This window comes from Wolffia australiana, chromosome 16, assembly GCF_029677425.1.
Source record: "Wolffia australiana isolate 7733 chromosome 16, ASM2967742v1".
NCBI classification, from domain to species: Eukaryota; Viridiplantae; Streptophyta; class Magnoliopsida; order Alismatales; family Araceae; genus Wolffia; species Wolffia australiana.
In genome coordinates, this window is record NC_135850.1 from 5,750,410 (window position 1) to 5,771,516 (window position 21,107).

A 21,107-nucleotide genomic window follows, 5' to 3' on the forward strand; every position below is an offset into this window, starting at 1 on the left:
CTAACCTTATATACTATGTCTAGTTTTTTAACAAAAGAATTTCATTAAAAAATTATCCACTTGATCCTTACAATTGTATCTAATTTTGACTTTTTTCAGATCTGGTTTTGCCTGTAGTCTATTTTTAGAGTATCCCGTTTAGGTTTCTATTACCTAGAGAGCCAAACTTTGGCTAAGTGAGGGATTTGGGTGATAACTTTGACATGGAGCCCATTGCTAAGCCTTACAATTTTAAATTGATTAAAACTACTTTAGAATTAAGAATTAAATAAAAATGGAACCAAATATAAAAATGATACTTTTTATTTTGAGTTTTTTTAGATTTCAAGTAATTTAAATAATAAATATTGAAATATATTACTATCATTTATTTATTATATTTTATTTGAATTTAATTCTATAAAAAATTATAAAATCCTTGCTTTAAATTATTTGTAGATTTGGTTGAAAAATAATAATGAATATTTTTTCTTAAGTCTAAACTGAAAGTGGTACAAGACCCCGAACTTTGGACTTATGAACAATCCCTGAAAGTGCATAAAACATGTACATTAAATTTCATATGAAACTAATCCCTCTATATCTGATATTTATATCTATCAATTGTAATCATAAAAAATTAAATACTGATTCACATACTTACACAGATAAACCTATGGGTGACACATGTTGGCTAAAAATAATAGTAAAGGGTCTAGTCAAATTCTAAGGGTTATTTATTTATCATGGATGACATATGTTTTTTTTTATGAAAATAATATATGACAAATGTGATATTACAAAGCAGCGGTATAGTATTTTTTATACATAAGTATAATTAATTCACATCATGGCCTTCACATTGTTCACCAAATATCCTCCCCATGTCTACAAAAAATTAGTCGCCAAGATTGCCTTAATTATTTTATTATTAGGATATTTAAAAGAAAATTTTCAGGCATAAAATTAAAAGTATTAAATATTTATATTCTTAAAGGTTTAAATTTGGCATGATTTTTTGCAGTATTACTCAAAATTTAAAAACATATAAAACAAGTTGTTTTGTAACAAGTGTATTGAGATGTATGATTTAATTATTGAATTTAACCATATATTATTATGTGAGATTTTATCATGCAAGAGAGTATAAGTGGATTTACAAAAAAATATCTCAGAACTTTTCAGGCTAAAAAACAATTAAAAGGACCCCAAAAACTAAGGTGGAGATGCATACACAGTCCAAATCTGGATCCCAATATGTCTTCAACCGAAATTCAAAGTTTAAGGTGCCCGCAAAAGTGGGTGAGTCCAACAAAAATGATGTGGCCTCCCTAATTTCTGAAGAATAAAATAAAGATTTTATGGAAATGTAACTAACCTCAAATGTGATCATGCCCATCCATCGATACTTTTTCACATCTAGGTAGAGATTAGAGAAAAATAATGGCTCGATGGTGAAGTTTTAACGTGACCCATTTACTGACTCAGCCATAAAGGGATTTCCAAAGAGAAAATGATATATTTCATTATCTTCACAGGGTGACTCTTTTCAAATAGATTCTTCATTCTGATTTTATACACCCTATTAATAAGATTTGTCTGTCCATATCATCTGAAGATTGGTTACAAATAAATGAGCTCAAAATCACACTTGTAATTTCTAGTCTAAAGATAATTGAACATATCAATGATAATTCAGTAATTGACTTAAATATGCCCCAATAGTGCAAAAAAAACATTTTTTAAAATTTCTGGTTAGTTGTACATAAAATTAATAAAAATTAATCATTGCAATATAATTTATTTATGATTCCTATCGAAGCAAATACTTTCAAATACAGTAACTTCCAAATTTTCTCAATATGTGAAGCTCAAGTAGATGTTTTAACCATAAGGTAATACGTGGCCAAACAATTAGAAGAAATTCAATTGATATATATTGCAGATCAAGATATGCCTTTTTATGTAAATCCAATAAAAATATTTAATTTATAATAAGCATGATAATATAAAGACAATTCAAAATTTTATGGCTGATCAAACTAGAATGACAAGATTTTTAGTTTAATCACTCTTATGGTAGATGATAAATAATTTCATCTGTAATGAATACATAAACATTTATCTCTTTTATGAATGGTAAAATTGTAGACAATGATTATAACATTCTGACTAGTAAAATAGGGGCATCAAAATTATTTTGTATGACTTCCCCATCTATCCTTCCATTCAAAACTCCCTACTATTAGATTAATTTCTTAATCTATGGACAATTATATATATGTATGTATATAATTGCATATTGTTAAGCTATCAGTTATAAATCCCACTTCATATGTGATTCGCTTAATAACGGGATTAAGACATTTATAACAATAAGTGTGGTAATTAATTGTGTAGAGGCTAAGCTTATCTTAATTATAATGATGGGATTAATTAAGATAGGCTTAAGAGGCTTAAGTGTCTCCTCTTCCTATAAATAGGGGCCAGGTCCTTGGGTCATAAGGTAATTGACTTTTCTCCTGAGCATCCCATTACTCAGAGAGACTTCAGGAAGTCATCCGGTATTGATCCAAAAGGCCTCCCCTGAAGATTGTTTGATTCAACTAAGCGAAGAAGCGATGGATCGAGGTATGTTTTACATTCACATACGATATTCATCATCCTTGAGAATCAATGCAAGAATCCTGCGGATCTAACAAGTGGTATCAGAGCCAACTTGCATATGTTCTTAAGGGGTGAACAATTTTTTTACCGTACGTGTTGCATGTTGATATTCATACAAAACTCGTTCATCGTACATTCAAATTTGATATTTATGATTATTGTCGTCATGTGCTATAAATGATGTAAGATGAGATAAATGTTTACATACTTACATTTTTTTTTTAAGAATGATGACAAATGCATGACGTTGGTTCTTCATCTTGTTCTTCAAGCTTTATTCTTCATTTTGTTCCTTAGCAAAAACTGTAAAAGTTCAAGAAGAAGATTATTTTTTGGTTGCCTAATAGTGGATGCTCTGACCGCCTCAAGAGGCCTCACCGACTGCCCATGAGGCGGTTGACCGCCATAAGGCGGTCGGCCTCTGAGGCGCTTTACCGCCGTAAGGCGGTCTGCCCTGAGGCAGTGACCCCCCGTGAGGCGGTCACTTACTACCTCAAGGGCGGGGCCACTAAGGCCCCCCGGGACCCAAAATGGGTGGCCCATATCAGGCCGCCCAAGGGCCCCGGGGGACCCTTAACAGGCGGCCCATTTCGGGCCGCCCAAGGGCCCCACAGGGAGAGCCCTAAGGGGCGGCCCATTTCGGGTCACCCAAGGGCCACGCAAGAGCCCTAATAGGCGGCCCATTTTGGGCTGCCCAAGGGCTCTGTGTGGTTAATAATAGGTGGCCCATTTTGGGCCACCTTGGGGCCCGATAAATATATAAAAATACACATATTTGGCCTACTCTTGGAGCCCTTTAAAGTATAATATGGGTGGCCCATTTTAGACTGCCCTAGGCCCTTGTGAGACATTTATGGGCTACTAAAGAAGCCATACCAAGGCAATAATAGTCCATATTAGGGCTCTATGAGATAGAAATATCAAAATTTTGAAAGGCCGATAATTCAAGTTTGATGGATTTTCACCGCTAGCTAGCCCAAGAAGGTCCAAAAATGTACTGGTCTATGTTATTTGAATGCAAGATTGGCAGATTATGATTGGTATTTGGACTTGAAAATACCCACCATCATGGATAATCAAAGGTATTCATAACAGCAGTCAAGTACATGCAAATTCAGTACATTGTCCAGTGTAATGAGTTTTTTACGGAAACAATATCCTGCCAAAGTGGGCTCTTTTGTGGAAATCATTTACTCTATACATTGGATGTAGTGTACACGTGTCAAATGTCGGTACTAGCTGGCCCAAAGGACAGTAAATACTGGAGGAGACTTTGTACGCTCGTGATAAATGACATGAGACAAATATCCAGTTACTTTTCTTGTGATTGGTTAGTCGGTCCAAAGACAGACTTCCTAGTTAACGGGAACTTTTTTGTCTATGTTATTATTCACAACAAGATGTCAATTGAAGTTAATGTTATTGTCCAAAGATGATATATTATTGTTGCGCCCGATGACTTGCGATGGGTTTGTACTTTAATTTGCAATTCAGTTCCCTATGTGAGCTATTTGTCCTATTCTACAGCGACTGCACATGTGTACATCACCGTAAAGGGCATAAAATTCCCATCTTGAATCCCAATAATTTTCTAACATGGAAGAAAGATGTAATGATTGCCCTCGCATACTCAAATCTTTGTTATGTCATGAGGTCTGAAAACCCAGCCGATGGGATTAATTAAGTCTGTGCCCTTAGACATGTGGTGGCTCAACTCTGGGGCTACTATTCATGTTAGTGAGTCTATGCAGGGTTGCCTCCATTGCTGGAAACCGAGTGCCACTGAAAGCTTCATTTACACCAGGAATGGCAATTCAGCAAAAGTGGTGGCAATATGGACGTTTAGGTTGCACTTAAAGTCTGGATGTTGTTTAGACTTGATAGAGACTTTCGTTGTACCGTCTTTTAGACGTAATTTAATTTCAGTATCTATTTTGGACAAATTCAGTTATACTTGTCTATCCAGAAATAGTAAAGTTAGTCTCTTTTATGAATCAAGTCTAATCGGCACTTGCTCTTTATTAAGTGATAGCAACCTTTATATACTTGATGTGGACGTCCCATCCAATGAAATTTTGCATACTGGTGCAAAAGGGGCCAAGAGGAAGTTAACGAATAAGAATTCCATTTCATTATGGCACAAAAGACTTGGGCATATTTCTCATCAGAGAATCGATCGCCTTGTGTCAGATGGTATTCTAGATCCCTTTGATGACAAGAATATCCACACTTGCATCAAGTGTATTAAGGGAAAACAAACAAAACCTACGAGAAAAGGGGCCATTCGAGCTTCAGATGTCTTGGAATTGATTCACACAGATATATGTGGACCATTTCCTATAGCAACCAGAAATGGTCAACGCTACTTTATTACTTTCACAGATGATTATTCTCAATATGGCCACTTATATCTCATTCATGAGAAATCAGAATCTCTGGGAAATGTTTCAGAAATATAAAACTGAAGTTGAAAATCAGCTAAACAAGCAGATTAAGACCATAAAATCCGATCGTGGAGGAGGTTTCTATGGCCGATATGATGGTTCAGGTGAACAATGTCCAGGCCCTTTTGCTAAATATCTATCAGAATGTGGTATTGTTGCTCAATACACCATGCCAGGTTCACCCCACATGAATGGTGTTGCCGAGAGGCGAAATAGAACACTCCAAGATATTGTTAGAAGTATGCTTGCAGAATCGCCTCTTCCAATGAACCTCTGGGGCGAAGCACTCAAGACGGCTGCCTATTTACTTAATCAAATTCCAACAAAGGCAACTAAGAGAACTCCATATGAGCTTTGGACGACTCACAAATCAAGGTTGAAACATTTACACATTTGGGGTTGTCGAGTAGAAGCACGACCCTTATTGCCTAATGAACAGAAGCTTGATTCCAGAAATGTCACTTGCTATTTTGTTGGATATTTTGAAATGTCTAGAGGTTTTTAATTTTATGACTCCACTACTAAAGCCATTTTTGAGACGGGAAATGCTCATTTCTTTGAGGATGTTGAGTTTGCCGGGGGAGATAAAGTTCATGACATTGTCTTTACGGAAGAATTAGAGGATGGCCCTTTAGTTATTGTTAATGACTAAGAAGATGACTTAATCACACTTGGCCCACCAACAAAGGCACCACTAATTCAAGATAATGCTTCATGCTCCTCTATTCTAGTTAAACAAACATCACAACCTCAAATACAAGTGCCATTAAGAAGATCCACAAGAGAAAGAAAATCTGCAATTTCGGATGACTATATTGTTTTTCTCTAGGAACATGAGGCTGATTTTGAGATCATGGAAGATGATTCTCTTAATATAAAACAGGCCATGCAGAATTTTAACTCTCAAAGGTGGATAGATGTCATGAACGAAGAAATAAAATCTATGGTTGACAATGACGTTTGGGATCTTGTTTCATTACCCGAATGTAAGAAGCCCATTGGCTGCAAATGGATATTTAAAACCAAAAGGGATTCAAAGGGTAATATGGAAAGATATAAAGCTCGTCTTGTTGCAAAAGGTGTTACTCAACGAGAATGCATAGATTATAATGAGACTTTCTCTCCAGTTTCATCGAAAGACTCCTTTAGAATTATAATGGCACTTGTAGCGCATTTTAATCTTGAACTACACCAGATGGATGTCAAGACTGCGTTTCTTAACGGAGACATTAATGAGACCATATATATGGTTCAACCAGAAAACTTTGAGATTGGAGATCCAAAGTCAATGGTCTGCAAATTAAAGAAGTCCATCTATGGTCTAAAGCAAGCGTCTCGTCAATGGTATCAAAAATTTCATCGAATTATTGTCTCTTTCGGTTTTGAGGCAAATTTAGCAGATGAATGTGTGTACCATAAGTTTAGTGGGAGTAAATACATATTTCTCGTCCTATATGTCAATGACATATTACTTGCCACAAACGATACAAACCTACTTCATGACACGAAGAAATTTCTGTCGAGTCATTTTGAGATGAAGGATCTCAGTGAAGCCTCATATGTGTTGGGTATTCAGATATATCGTGATCGCTCTCAAAATATCTTAGGTTTGTCTCAAAAGGGATATATTGAAAAAATCCTTAAACGATATGGCATGGAAGATTGTAAACCTCTAGACACTCCTATTGCTAAAGGAGACAAGTTCAGTCTTGATCGGTGTCCGAAGAACAATTTTGAAAGCCAGGAAATGCAAAAGATTCCTTATGCATCAGCTGTGGGGAGTCTTATGTATGCACAAGTTTGTACACGCCCAGATATTGCTCATAACAATATTTATAACACATGCTTCAAGATTCATCATCACTATCTTGTGATGTCGTCATAATTGAGTTTGTCATTCCATGCAGTCAATAACTTCATTAAAAACATCAAACAACAATAATAATGAATAACATGTCTATTCAATGAACATAAAAGAGAAATGCAAGTGTGATTGTCTGGCAGGTCACATAGTTTTCCATTAGTGTTTTCATTAATTTGGGCTGTTGTGTGGGTTACTTAAAGTCTAGGTTGGCAATCTAGAATGGGGTAAACCTGGCTGAATGAGCAACTTCCAACCTTATTTCATGGCCTCTTTGACCGACCCTTTTCGTCCCATCCTACATCAATTCGATGTAATTACAACACAATGCACAATGTAGAATACACAATACGGCAAGGGTTCACTCATGCACACAATATACATTCATTTCAAATCAGCGCACTACGCGAATAGGAGTGTAGTATATTCCCTTCCACTAATGCAATGGTTTGATCCTCTTCTACAAATAAGCTGCCATACACGAGTTACTTCGAGGCCAGGAGATAAATTGGGTGTCTGGTGTGGCCTATCATTTCTCTGAAAAAGGCGTAACTTCTTTCATCTCAAATAGGGAACACCACGTCTGGGACGTGACGGCCCGGACATGGCAGAACGGATGACGAAATGTGACAGACGGTGACATGATGAAACTTTCGTCACTTCACCGCCCCGTCACGCGTCCAAGCATATGCAAAAAAAACCATCACGTCCCCATCACCATCCCTTCTTAGGGCAACCTGTCAAGTCCCCGTCACTATGACGACATCACTGCCACCGGTGACGTGAATAAAACCCTACTTGAACGGAGGGGTATATCTCCAATACTTATAGGCGGCGTCGGCGCATGCAAAAAAAAACAGGGACTTCTGTGCAGAATGCCAGGAAATCGGAATGGCCACGTCACGTGGCAAAATCTCAGCCGTCGAAAAGATTAAAAATAATGATTTTATATGTATTTTCTGTTCGTTTTAACTTTTCAAAAATTCAGTCACGGCCGTTGCGTCACGTCGCGCATCCTGGGCACCCCGTCGCTGTCACGTCCCCGGCATGACCACTTCGTCATCTGTCACCGTCACCGTCACAGTCACGGACTCCTAAAAATGTCACCGTCACCGCCACGTCATTGTTAAATTTCCGTCACAGTGACTCGTTGATGTGAAACGACGACGGCCGGGATCGATCGGCGCGTTTCACGTCACAGGGTTATGATGCGAATGTATGGGATGTAAGCCGAATGATGAGAAAATACGAATGAGCAGATAAGGACTTGACGGATAACGACGTCGGCCGTACCGATCAATGAGAGACGAGTGATCCTAAGATCAAACTCCCAATGACCGCTGGACCTACTAGACGTCTACTAGGTGAGGGCATCTAACAGCCCCGAGCGTTGGCGTCCAAGTCGGATGACAGTCCGTCTACCACAAGAATCCCTATGCTCGACAAGGTGGCTAGTCCTATCCGATGATGTTTGAGAATATCACGGTAGCGGACGCGATAGGGGAAGACGAGACTGTCGAAGATAATAATACTGGAGTTTATAGAGGGGAGACGAGACTGACCTTTGTATCGCTTAGTCCAAGGCGTCCAAGTCGTCGAGCGGATGCTTAGTGTCGGTCGTGCGGGACGAGTGTCGTTGGCGAGACAAAACCGGTGCGACGATGCGGTCGTAACTACCAACAGAGCTGAGTCCACGGGTGGCGTGCAACAAAAGTCGGAGCAGAGGGCGCACAAGGCGCGCGCTTGGCTGGCGCACGGCGTAGTCGTGTGGGCGGGCAAGACAGCGAACCAAGTATCGTGGGAATAGTCGTGGGGGTGGGGCAGAAAACCAAGTAATCGGTTATGGGGTAGAGGGTGGGAATCAAGAAATCAAGAAAGATGAGGCGAAGGGGAGAAGCGAAGGGAATCAAGGAGATATGGTGAGATCAAGAAATCAAGAAATCATGAAATCAAGAATTCAAGAAATCAAGAAATCAAGAAATCAAGGGGAAAGAAAGTGGGCGATCAAGAAAGACAAGAGGATGCGGTTGGGAATCAAGAAACGATGGGGAAAGGAGGGTGGGCGATCAAGAAAGGCAAGGCAGGTGGTTGGGAATCAAGAAACGATGGGGAAAGGAGGGTGGGCGATCAAGAAAGGCAAGACGAGGCGGTTGGGAATCAAGCGATGGGGAAAGGGGGTGGGCGATCAAGAAAGGCAAGACGAGGCAGTTGGGAATCAAGAAAGCGATGGGGAAAGGAGGGTGGGCGATCAAGAAAGGCAAGGCAGGCGGTTGGGAATCAAGAAACGATGGGGAAAGGAGGAAAGAGGGGAAATTCAAGAAATGTGGGAGGGTGTTCAAGAACGGTGGTGGGGTGGATCAAGAACGAAGAGAAGGGGGTATGGATCAGGAATGGTGGAAGGGTGGAAAAAGGTACCAAGAAATGGCTTTCTTAAACTGTAACAACCAAGAACCCTCCAAGAAAGAGGAGTTCTTGATGGATCTGGGGTGTGCTCCTCGGAGCAGATTTCCCAGGTTGATGACGTGTCGGCGACGCTTCTTGAATCTCCCAAGACCCCGGAGTAATCTCGGCGAAGGCCTCTTTCGATTCTTGATGGCGGCGACTTCTTGAAACTCTTTCCTCGCACCGGAGTGATCTCGGCGGCGGCGCTAACACGTCTCCTCGGAGTGATCTCGACGGGAGGCGTGGGCTCTACCACGGAGTGATCTCGGCGTGGGGTGGGCTAGCCAACCCCCTACACTACTCTCTACGATAGGGGGGGAGACGAATTGTGAATAAACTTTTCAACAATGACTCCAAGGTGTTCCTTGGGCATGCCATCCCCTTATATAGTGAGGATGGGTGCCAAGTAAACGTGGGAGAGGACGAACCGTCGTGAGACGTGGTTCGGCCTCCCTTACAAATTCAAAATACAAACATAAAAAGTAAAATGACGAGGACGGGGCCCAACAACATTGGCCCAGTCCACGAATCCAAAAATACAAACACACATGAAAATGAGCATAAGTAAAAAGATAAAAGTTCTTACGCGGGGTACTTAAACCTCGGGTGGCGAGCGTCGGCGCGAGCTGCTCGACGTGGCTGACGACATCCCGTCGCGTCATCCTCGAGATGGTTCTTCGTCATCGTGGCGTCGTCCTCGAGATGGTCCTCCATCACTCGTGATGCGACAGACTACACATGCTGATCCCTAATCTCAAACCATCCAATTATTTGTACAAATTACTGATTTATATATTTATCAAATTGGGATTTATATATTTATCAAATTAACATAAAGAAAAGCCCAATAATAGAGGTATAAATTGGGATCTGGTGACAAGTTGACGAGACAATCATTTTGAATTTTTTTCTTCTGAGCTACCACTGAAATTCCAAGGCGATCGTTCTTATCTGATTGATCTCGAAATCGGTGAGTTCTCCGTCGCTAATCAAAGAATCAATCCACTTTCTGCTAGATCTTGATTAGCAATGGCGGAAGACATCGTCATCTGACATCTACACATGTTTCAGGACTGCTGGGGCCATCCATCCTTCACGGCTTGTCTTTGTCCCAGTGATCGTGATCGCGTCAGTTGTTGAATCCAGTAAAGACGAATAGCATCACATCTGTAGCGCAATACGAGTCGCTGTTCAAAGGTAGCGGGCTGAGAAGAGATCAAGACGCCGCTTTTCCATCTTCTTCAGTTGCTGTCTTCTTGATATTTTCCGTCTTCGAGATTGTCATGGATATGGTGATGGCCCTTCAAAGCTCCGTTGTTCCTAAATACTGTCTCCGGGGTCGCTCTGTATCATCTAGTAGATCTTTCTCCTCGGCGCCTTGTTTTGAGATCAAGGGACAGTCTATCTACTTGCCGGCGAGATCTCTTTCTCGTGATCCATCCACTTCCTCGCATTTCAGATTCAGTTCCGCCGAAGTTCGGAGAGGTACTTTCATGCTTTTCTCCTCCTCGTGTTCTTAGATCTGGATCTATCTTGGGGTTTTATTGTTCGCATTCCATTCTGTGATGTGTTTCTCAGGGATTAGATAAGAAATGAACTACTGGGTTTAACCCTGTTTCTTGAGTGTTTGTTCATCAATCATGCTACAATAGGGCTGTGCTAGAATCGAAGTAAAAAAAAAACAATTTTAAGCTGCTTTCTGCCTCCAAAGAACGATAGGATGAAGTTCAGTTGCGTAAAATAATAGCAGGTCTTTTTTCCATCGGACATTCCTCTGGAACTTATCATTATGCTAATGTGCGTGGTTAAGTGTGATTAAAAAGCTTTATTTTTCTGGGGATCATTGAACGTTATTTATTCTCTTTTTTGGTCTCTTCTGTTGTGTTGCAAACTTACCGCGACGATTCTCTTTAAGTTTCATGTTTCAGTGACGATTTTATTCCGTCTAGATTCCGGTTCGAATTTTTTGATTTGTATTATTTCGATTGGAGCTATTACACAGATACACTAAGAAGTGAGGAGCTCATTGAAGTAAGCATACAAAATACTACCAAGTTTTAATCACACCGTTAAAGATTAAAAGTTTCTATTCTGAAACAACCCGGGACTTCTGTCTTTTATTATTTAGGTTTTCTTTCAGCTTCCATCTCATCGCTTAACGACTTCTGATAAAAATGAATAACTCTTATTGCAATTTGGCATCTAGGTGGCTACTTATGCGTTCGATGCTGTACGCCTGGAAAGATGTACTGTCCTATTTACTATAGGGTAAATATAATCTTCAAAAAAAACTATAGGGTACAGATTAATGTGTAATAATTATTGGTTTAACCATGATCTAGACTAGGAGAAGTTGAGTTTTTTATTTATTTAAAGTACTTAGTTACAAATAGTAACGAGTGAAAAGCTTTCTCGGTAAAGGGGGTTGGCGAATTTGATCAGAAGCCGGTGGAAAGCCCAGACTTTCTAATCCTGGGAAAATAATGTACCAGACAGTGAACTGGCTGCAGATGTGAAAAATAAATTGGAGACATACCTGAATTAGATCACGTAAAAAATTTTACCATGTAAAATAGATGGTTATATGCCTTAGGATCTCTTTTACCGCAAGCTGTACCTACGGTTTGAGTGAACTGCTGCATTATCATGGGCTATTCTCCATTTTTCTTTACACGTGTTTTTCATATATTGCTGTAGTCCGTTATGTTGACTTTATGAGCTGAGGGAGACGTAGTATTTGCCTTTCTTAATCTAACGCATGCCTTTCGGATAAAATGTTATTTGCATCACACATCAGAATTCGGCAACTAAGATTATTTTGACAATGAGAAATATTGTGTATCTTGGTTTTCTATTTATCGTTGTTCAAGTTCTTAGTTTCTTATCACACATTGGTTTGCCATTAAAGGGCGCGTCAAGAAACTGACAACGTTCATTACCTCTGTTAATTCATCCATCTTACTCGTGGTGACTTAATCATTCCTTTTCCTGCTCTACCTTGACTGTAATATATTTCTCAGGCCTTGTTAGAGCATCCGAGAGAGAGGACTCTTCTGAACCAAGTTACTCGGACGTTGTCAGCTTTGGTGAAATGTTAATTGACTTTGTCCCAACAATCAATGGGGTTTCATTGGCTGAGGCACCTGCTTTCAAAAAGGCCCCTGGCGGGGCACCGGCAAACGTAGCTGTTGGCGTAGCGCGTCTTGGTGGTTCAGCTGCTTTCATTGGCAAGGTGCCTCTGATTACCCAGCTGACTGTGGAAATATTTTCTTTCATGATCTAAAACAAGAATTCAACTTCATTATAAGTGGTGATTTCCTTTTTTTCCCCCCTCACATTTCGGCATGTTCAGGTTGGTGAAGATGAGTTCGGTTACATGCTTGCCAATATCTTGAAAGAAAACGGTGTGAACAGCAGGGGGGTGCGCTTTGACCCCGGGGCTCGCACTGCTCTGGCCTTCGTCACTCTGCGCAGCGATGGGGAGAGAGAATTCATGTTCTACCGCAATCCCAGCGCCGACATGTTGCTCCAAGAGTCGGAACTCGACTTGGAAATCATCACCAAGGTCTGACCCTGCGCTTGACTTTGACCAAGGTCTCAATACTGGTCTTTACTCTGTTTTTTTCTCTTTCCACTCCCTGGCAGGCAAAGATTTTCCACTACGGGTCGATAAGTCTCATCACAGAGCCTTGCAGATCCGCCCACGTAGCGGCATGTAAGGCTGCCAAGGAGGCTGGCGTGCTCCTCTCCTACGACCCCAACCTCCGTCTTCCTCTCTGGCCATCGGCAGAGAGTGCAAGAGAAGGAATTCTCAGCGTGTGGGACACTGCCGACATAATTAAGGTTGATCCAACCTTTTACTTGCAGTAGCCCCTCTTGTTGTTGACTTTTCTGGTCAAACCTTTGAAACTGCAGATAAGCGAGGAGGAGATCTCATTTTTGACCAATGGGCAAGACCCCTACGACGATGCCGTTGTTTGCAAGCTCTTGCATCCAAACCTTAAACTACTGCTGGTCACCGAGGGCGCTGACGGCTGCCGTTATTACTCCAAGGTCTGCACCTGGCGTTGACTTCTCTTGTTCTGTTGACTGCATCTAAGCGTTGACTCTCAATTTGCAGGATTTCCATGGGAGAGTCAGCGGTATGGCAGTCAACGCCGTGGACACCACTGGTGCCGGGGATGCGTTTGTGGCCGGGTTTCTGTTTCAGCTGGCCTCGGACTTTTCTCTTCTCCAGGTAAATTTGAGTATATCCAATGTCCATTGACTGTCTCATTAACAATTCTCTTTGTTGCCCCTGGTCAGGATGAAGGGAGGTTACGGGCTGCCTTGACTTTCGCAAACGCCTGTGGCGCATTGACTGTCACGGAGCGCGGGGCCATTCCTGCTCTTCCGTCGAGAGAGGCTGTCCTTGCTGCAATAAACCAGGTCGCATAATTCGGAGGCTCGCTGCCCTTCATTTATCAAATGATAAAACACCTGGTTCCATGAAAATATTCACCCATCACTTCTAATGTTAATTAACGTTGACCATCTTTGACTGACACAACCATCGTCACCATTGACTTAGTTTGACCCTCTTTGACCTGATCTGTTCCCGGATCAGGGCACGGTGAGAGGCTCTGGCGCCGTCTTTCGTCTTATCCTACACAAGAAACATAGATTAGTTGGAAGACATGGCAAAGTCAATGAGATTAACATGCGTACCAATTATCAACGGCCCAGACGCACCCATCAGTCTCTACGCCATGCAAGCTAAGGGCGTGCCTTGACTTTGTGGACTGGTTCTCAAAACTGCAATTAATGGGCAGTCAACAGCGATTAAACCCAAGAAAAACAGTATTTGGGCAATTTAATTAGCAATTATGGCAGCTGGGTTGACCTCTGATGCACAAGATCTCCGTGGATGACAACCAAAGACCCTGCTTTGACCTCCAAAGGCACAAAATCCTCACGAGCATAGGAAGGAGAGGGTTTGTCAAAATGGACACCTTGCTCGTCCCTGATAAACCTCCTCACAAGTCCATCTGGAACAAAAAAATTAAAGAAACTATACAATCAAGGTTTATTAAGTAAAGATTGTTGATTGTACTGATTTCTTGGAGAGAATAGACTGAAGATGGAGCAAGAGGTTTGAAACAACAAAAGAAAACCTTACTTTCATATGCGATAACAGTACACATTTAAATAGCCGCTTATAACGGCTAGTTTAACGGCTAGTAACTGCTAGTTTTGACAAGCCGTTACTTACCCGATAATGGGCCTACCTGATATGGGTAAGTAACCCGCTCGGGTAGTGGGCTTAGTAACCCAATACAAAACTGCTTATTTTAGCTTATACAAAATAAGATTTTTACATATATTCAACAAAGATTGATGATTAAGAGGTCAATTCATACTCTTGTGAGAACCGGGAATTGCCCAGAGACATCCATTGGAAATAGAGGCATCTTCAAGAGCCAGCCACAGGCCCATGCAGGAGGTCGGTTCTGTGTAAAGAAAGGAGTTGTCTTGGTGTGGCACAACTTCTCCTCCGATGCCCGGTTGCTGTGAAAATCGAAATTAGGCTAGAATTTACCATGAAGCATTATAAAATCTGCATTAATGAAAATAAGCACTTCTGCAACCTTGAAAATATACATGGACTGAATGATTGAGGGCCTCTTGTATCCCAGAGAGAAGAGCAGCTTTGCGATTTTCGCAGACGAGCAAAACTGTTTAAATACAGGATCGATGTCGTGCAATGCTGTTGACAGGCATCAGATTCTTAATTAAGCACTCTCCTGGTTAATTAATGATGGCTCCTTGGAGCAAAGGAAAACCTAAGAGAGAGGGGAGTGCGTGAATTAGGTGTGGTTACAATTTTTTATTTCATTTTTAAGTAAACGGTAGATATCTACTAAGAATGTTAGGAGTTTTGCGATGATGTATCAAATTCATGAGTAAATCAAAGACTCACCGTGGCCGACCTTATTGATAGATAGCTGCTTGGGCTGCTTTAAGCTTCCATCATCGCCAAATGCCTTTTCTGCATGATGCACCAAAAATGATGGAGAAATTTCAATGTCATCAATGAACTAATAAAATCCATAAAGTCCATTTGGCAGAATTAGTGGCAAAAATTAACATTTCTCCTCCCTCAAAAAATCAAGAAGGTTGATTTGGTTTCCAACCAAACGAAAAGAAAATGATGAGCCAAGTTGGCAAATCATGGTTTATTCCAACATCGCAGTATCTGATCTCCGGCAGAAGATATGAAAATTTTAATTCTTGAGAATTCGGATTAATTTGCGAAGAATGAGTTGAATCAGGTTTAAGTCTACGATTCTCTTGAGGAATCTAGTGTGATCAAGGGTCAAGCTTTGATCTGCTGCGCCGGGTAGGTAATTTCTGCTCAATAATTTACTGGAAGTAGATAAGCCATGGTTTGGAGCTAGCTCAAAATCAAGGGTCTACTGGTCGAGCAAGAGCAGCAAGAGAAAACTATCGTCGTCGTAGATTGGGAAATTATCAAGGTCAGATTTCGGCCATACCTTCGAAGAAAAACGAGATGTTCTCCGCACTTTCGAAGAAGTAATCATCCGTCGTCTTTCTCTAGATAATACGATAAAAAGAAGCGTCGCTCAGCAAAGAACGGATCGTGAATTTATCAAATTCTGATTTCTAATGATCGATATAAAGTGCCTGGTTTGTGGTCGAGAAGATGGAACGGGTCGTGGAGCAGTCGAAGCTTTCCAGGAGCTCATTCATCCTCTCCATCATGGTACGAATCTCTTCCGCGCTTGCGAAATTCTCGATCACAAGGAATCCTACAACATGAATCAGAATTGGGGAAAATTAGCGAAACATCGGGAAATCGGAAGAGCAAAGTCAACGTTTTTGGTCACCGTTGGAATTAAAGGAATCAAGTTCCTTCCCGTCGACCTCGCCGGCGAAATCCATCTGCCCACTTCCCAAGCTAGTCGAGATCACGTTTCCGAGAGATGTCGAGTTTCTTAGAAATTCATCAACGGTTCGAAGTTGGGGCAGAAAATTTCCAACTCCACATCTATCAAATTCTATTATTAAACTAAATAACACAATTTGATGCACATAAAAAAGAATATTAATTAAATAATATTTTTTTGTTAAATTTTATATACTTTTTTTTACGATGTGATCTGGTAATAACGACTTCTAATGTGCAATTATCATCTTCTTCATGGAATATATGTGTTTAAAATTTGATGCAATTTTTAACGATTGTGAATTGCTTATTATTTATGTTGGTGATACCATACGAAAATGAAGAAGTTGCTCAACTTAAGTTGTGGAGCAACTTCCATGATGAACTTGAGTAGATCTTGGCTTGAATCCGCAGTCTGCAACAAGAGTGGCAGGACTAGAGTACCTGATCTTTATGGACTCAATGATTTCATCCAGGTCCTTGTATATTCAAGAGCTAGAGTAACTGGTTCTAAGGATTCCAGACATTTTAGAATGAACAAAATATTTCCCCCAATCCCTAGGTACTGTGTACACCTTGAGTCCACAAGGCAGGTGTCCATGAATGTACAAGAACCACTAAGAACTCCCCACATCAAGAAGAGGACTCACGGAGGATAAAGATTCTCAATGAAGGAAAGTGTGCGGAATGATCATGGAGTACGAGTGGCCCTTCTATAGGCCTCAAAGAGGTTAAGGACATCCAAAAAAGATGTGAAAGCACATGTGAGGTCCTCGATAATCCAACAACCGAACAAGTATCTGGTCTTGGCCATGATCAAGAAAGTTCCTCAAATCATGAGCGCCAAATCATTGCACTAGTGATGGAGAAAAGATGAACAATCTTATCCAGTTAATTAATCAGGTTAGCTCAATAAAAGTTATTTGGCCATTGGAGTTAATAACTAGATTGATACATGGGCCTAGAGGGTGACACCCATAACGTTTTTGGACATTGGTGGATATACTCAATGTTCAGAGGCTTTTACTTAATTGTAGAGAGCAGGGACTTTTATGCAATTTTCCTGGGGCACCCTCCTTTGATATGCATGCGAATCAGTTTGAGTGCCCCCTCCATCTTCTCTTTCTCTTCCTAGAGTGTTGCTTCCTATGGGGACTAAATGATGAGGGAATCAGAAAGAAGCGGAGATCTAGGGCTCTAGGCATTGCGTAGAGATGTCTAGAGGATGGAGAACTGAACAGATTGAAGGTCCTCACTTAAGGAACCAAGATATTGTAGATTTGATCCGTACAAAGGTGATGTTTTGGTTTTTCTGTGTTCTTGATTTTCAGATCTGTTTTCGATTCGATCTTGAGCTGCACAATCAAGTTTGGATCATGTTAACCGAAGACCCAAAATTTCCCAACACTGTGATTTAATGCTGTATTTATTAAATAAAATGCATCAATTGCTTAGATGAGAGGCCTCACCTGCTGAAGATAAACATTATCCTCGATAAAATACGTGGCAACGTATGTGTTATATGTGGCATTTTCAAATAGATCAGTGTCAACAAAGGATAATACATCTTTTTAGTAGTCCAAATTGATTAAATGCATATTAATGAGGGATCAACCATTGTGGTAATTTCAAAGGTGAAGTTACATTTGAGGGTTGTCTCGATGTGATGGTGCCCCCTAGTGAATTCATAATCCTTTGTAAGATGTAATACACATGTTACATTATTGTGATGATCATGATTATGGATTCATTTATCATTTGAACCTTCTATTGACAATAAAGTTGGGAAGATTTCTCGAGTGATTACAATATTCCTGTGAATTTTAGTTTTTACCTCTCATTTTTTCTCTACGCTTCGTCATTTGAAGATGTAAATTGCCATTATGTGCGTAATGTCTCTCTTGTCAACACCAACATAAATGGACCGTCCATCAGGACCTTGTTATTGTCAGTAATCTTTCACACAACTCTATGTGGGGCTCTTCCCATGACGTTAAAATTCATATCTCCCTGAATATCTCCATGATCTAGAAAAGAACATCCCCCAAGAAAGGAAAATCATACCCCTCATCCACATTATGATCACCATTTTTGTCAATCCCATCAACATTTTGATGTTTTTTTTTAAGACAAATATACTACTAAATGTAACTTAAATTACAAGGTTGATGACATGAGCATGATAAATCATGTGTTTGTTACAAGGGTCAAGATTTTTCAAGGATATTTTAAGATTGAAATGTGGATTCACCATGTATCCTTTCTTTGTTACAAGGGTCATGAATTTTCTTGTTATTTGAGCTGTGATAAGTTATCACCATGCATACATGCATTAGTGGACCACAATTTATATTAGTGCTTACAAATAAATTAATGTATTACAATTATGAAACTACCTCGTACAGTTGACTTAATGTGTACATCGTGGTCATATGTTTTGACTTGCTCCCTGGGAGAGTGTTGTGATGATGTATAGGTGCCTGGCCTCTAGAAGTATCCATGCAATCAAGGAGCTCTTGGATCTCCACTTCTCCAATTCCTCATCACGATCAGGATTCTTTAATGGGTGAGGGAGAAAGGGAGAAGGAAGAGGAAGGGGGAAACTCTGGCTGTCCTGGATGTCTAAAATGTGTGTCCCTTCCCTATTAATAACTCACTTAAAACTTTTCTCAAAATTCCTTTAAACAAATTATCCACCAGTTCCCATAATCTTATTCATGTGATCCTCTAGGCCCATGTATCATTTTGGTTAATAGATTTAATCGCCCAATATCACACCCTCATGAATTAACCATATCAATGTACACATTAATTAACTATCAATTTAACTCAATTGATAGGTTAAATCCATGGACGTTCTAGAGGGCATTATGGACTTGTTACACAACAACCCCTTAGAGGAAGGGCAAAACAGGGCAGCCAATGAGTGGGAGAAATGGATGTTTGGGCTTAAGAGGATTTTTCATCGCTCATATTTTATAAGAGAGGCTTACTTATAAATCTGATCATATTTTGCGAAAGAAGAAATAGAGAAGGCTTTGACTTTTAATTATTTAAAGAGGATATCATCAATCTTGGAAAATTTTAGATAATAGGAAAAAAGCCAGCTTTAGGAGTCGAACCAGAAACCATCACATTATTAATGTGAATCTCTAACCTCTGAGCAAAGCGGGCCTACTTAAAGTTTTCAGCCCGTGGGGTGGCAAGCTATACGATAAGTCCAAATTTAGGGGTTTAATGTCGTTGTTTTAATTCAGACTTAACCAACAATATTTATGAAAATTTCCACTTAAATACTCTATAATTAATATAGGGCAAGTTAGGGGTCGATCCACAGAGAGGCAGAAATTTAATTTCAGAATTTTTCTCAGAATTTTTATGGAATGAAGGAAATGAGTTTAATAGTGAGAAATACAATTTCTGAGCTTTTCTGGATTTTTAGTTGATTTGCATAATTTCCTATGATGTAAATTGAAGCCGAAATACAAATAAAAACATGAAAAATATTTTACACTAATTTTCTAATTTTAATTAACACCATAAATTGAAAGTAAATACTTTTAGAATTTTATGGAATTTAATTTTCACCAAAAATCACTAGAAATATAAAAGACGAGAGTTTTTTATAGGAATTGATAATATTAATCTTAAAAAAAATCCTTTTTTGGAATTTTTAAATGCAGAAAATAGTTGTTCGTGATTCTCCTAATTTTGTTATAATTTTTTAAATGCAGAAAATGATGAAAATACCTATTCTAGTGATCGACAGTGACGGCTGCAGCGGAGCGCCTTAAAGCGCAATGGAGCGGCGGCAGCGGGGCAGTGGAGCAGCAGTGTTGGCGGCAGTTTGGGCCCTTGGGGTCGGCGGGCCCGGTTTTGCCTGTGTAGGATGACCTAATGGGTCAGGCCACTAGGGATCAGCGCACTCAGTCATGACTTAGCCGATTTGGCTAAGTCCATCACATGGCACTCCTTTGCTTGGCAGTTGCGTGGCTACTAGCATCGGACAGGCAGGCAGAAGGGTGTCCCTGTCGCACAATCGCTGCACGGCCCCGCACAACAGTGCACAACAATGGCGATGAGGGGGAAAATCTGAGTTTTGAAGGGATTAAAAATTGATTTTTAAATGATATTTTTGTGGGATTTGAAGTGGGGAATGATGGAGGATCTAGAGAGAGATAGAAATGGATTTTATAGAGAGACAAGAACTGATCTAGAGAGAGAATATCAAAATGAGGTGATAGAGAAAGAAAATGAAGAGAGATAGTTGATAACACCCTAAATCTGGTCTTTATTTCATGCTATTAGCACATATTTATGCATTTATAGAGTTTAAAATGGGATTGTTATCATATTTTTTATGCAATTAATGTTTCCAAGCGATTTCTGATTTTTCTCTAATTTTCTGTTAATTTATGAATTTTCAGGGATTTATTTAAGATTGAAATCATTATTTTTAAATGAAAATGGCAGGGTTAAAATTTATTATGAGGTTAATTAGTGTGGGGGTGAATTACTGAATTTTCTAGAATTTTCTGGAATTTTCTACGATTTTTTAGGATTTTATTGGATTTTTTTGGGTTTTATTTGAGGAAGAAATGAATCTTTAAAGAGGAAAAGGATATATTTAAAAGGCGAAAATGAGTTTTAAAGCCATTTTACAACTTTGAGGGGCTTTTTGTAAAGTCGCACTACAATTATATCCCTAAAACAGCTCTCGAGAGTGGCATAGACATAATTATGTAAATTTGGTAGGGACATAGTTGAA

General features: G+C 39.8%; 2 protein-coding genes across 2 annotated transcripts; one reads left to right on the top strand and one right to left on the bottom strand.

Moving 5' to 3' along the window:
* The first annotated feature begins 10,268 nt into the window (after positions 1–10,268).
* LOC144713559 (putative fructokinase-6, chloroplastic) lies at positions 10,269–13,926 on the top strand. Its single transcript, XM_078588159.1, has 8 exons — positions 10,269–10,363; positions 10,465–10,878; positions 12,414–12,625; positions 12,746–12,958; positions 13,039–13,236; positions 13,309–13,446; positions 13,514–13,630; positions 13,699–13,926. The coding sequence occupies exons 2-8, from the start codon at positions 10,677–10,679 to the stop codon at positions 13,828–13,830; spliced, it is 1,212 nt and encodes a 403-aa protein (XP_078444285.1). The 5' UTR covers positions 10,269–10,363; positions 10,465–10,676; the 3' UTR covers positions 13,831–13,926.
* Positions 13,877–16,439, bottom strand: PAHX (phytanoyl-CoA dioxygenase (PhyH) family protein). The gene is made up of 9 exons (XM_078588161.1): positions 16,281–16,439; positions 16,078–16,202; positions 15,927–15,987; positions 15,353–15,421; positions 15,021–15,139; positions 14,793–14,940; positions 14,276–14,420; positions 14,101–14,187; positions 13,877–14,038 (listed from the first exon to the last, which is right to left on the bottom strand). Exons 1-9 carry the CDS (start codon positions 16,333–16,335, stop codon positions 13,996–13,998), a joined length of 852 nt encoding a protein of 283 aa, XP_078444287.1. The 5' UTR covers positions 16,336–16,439; the 3' UTR covers positions 13,877–13,995.
* Between the last annotated feature and the right edge of the window lie 4,668 nt (positions 16,440–21,107).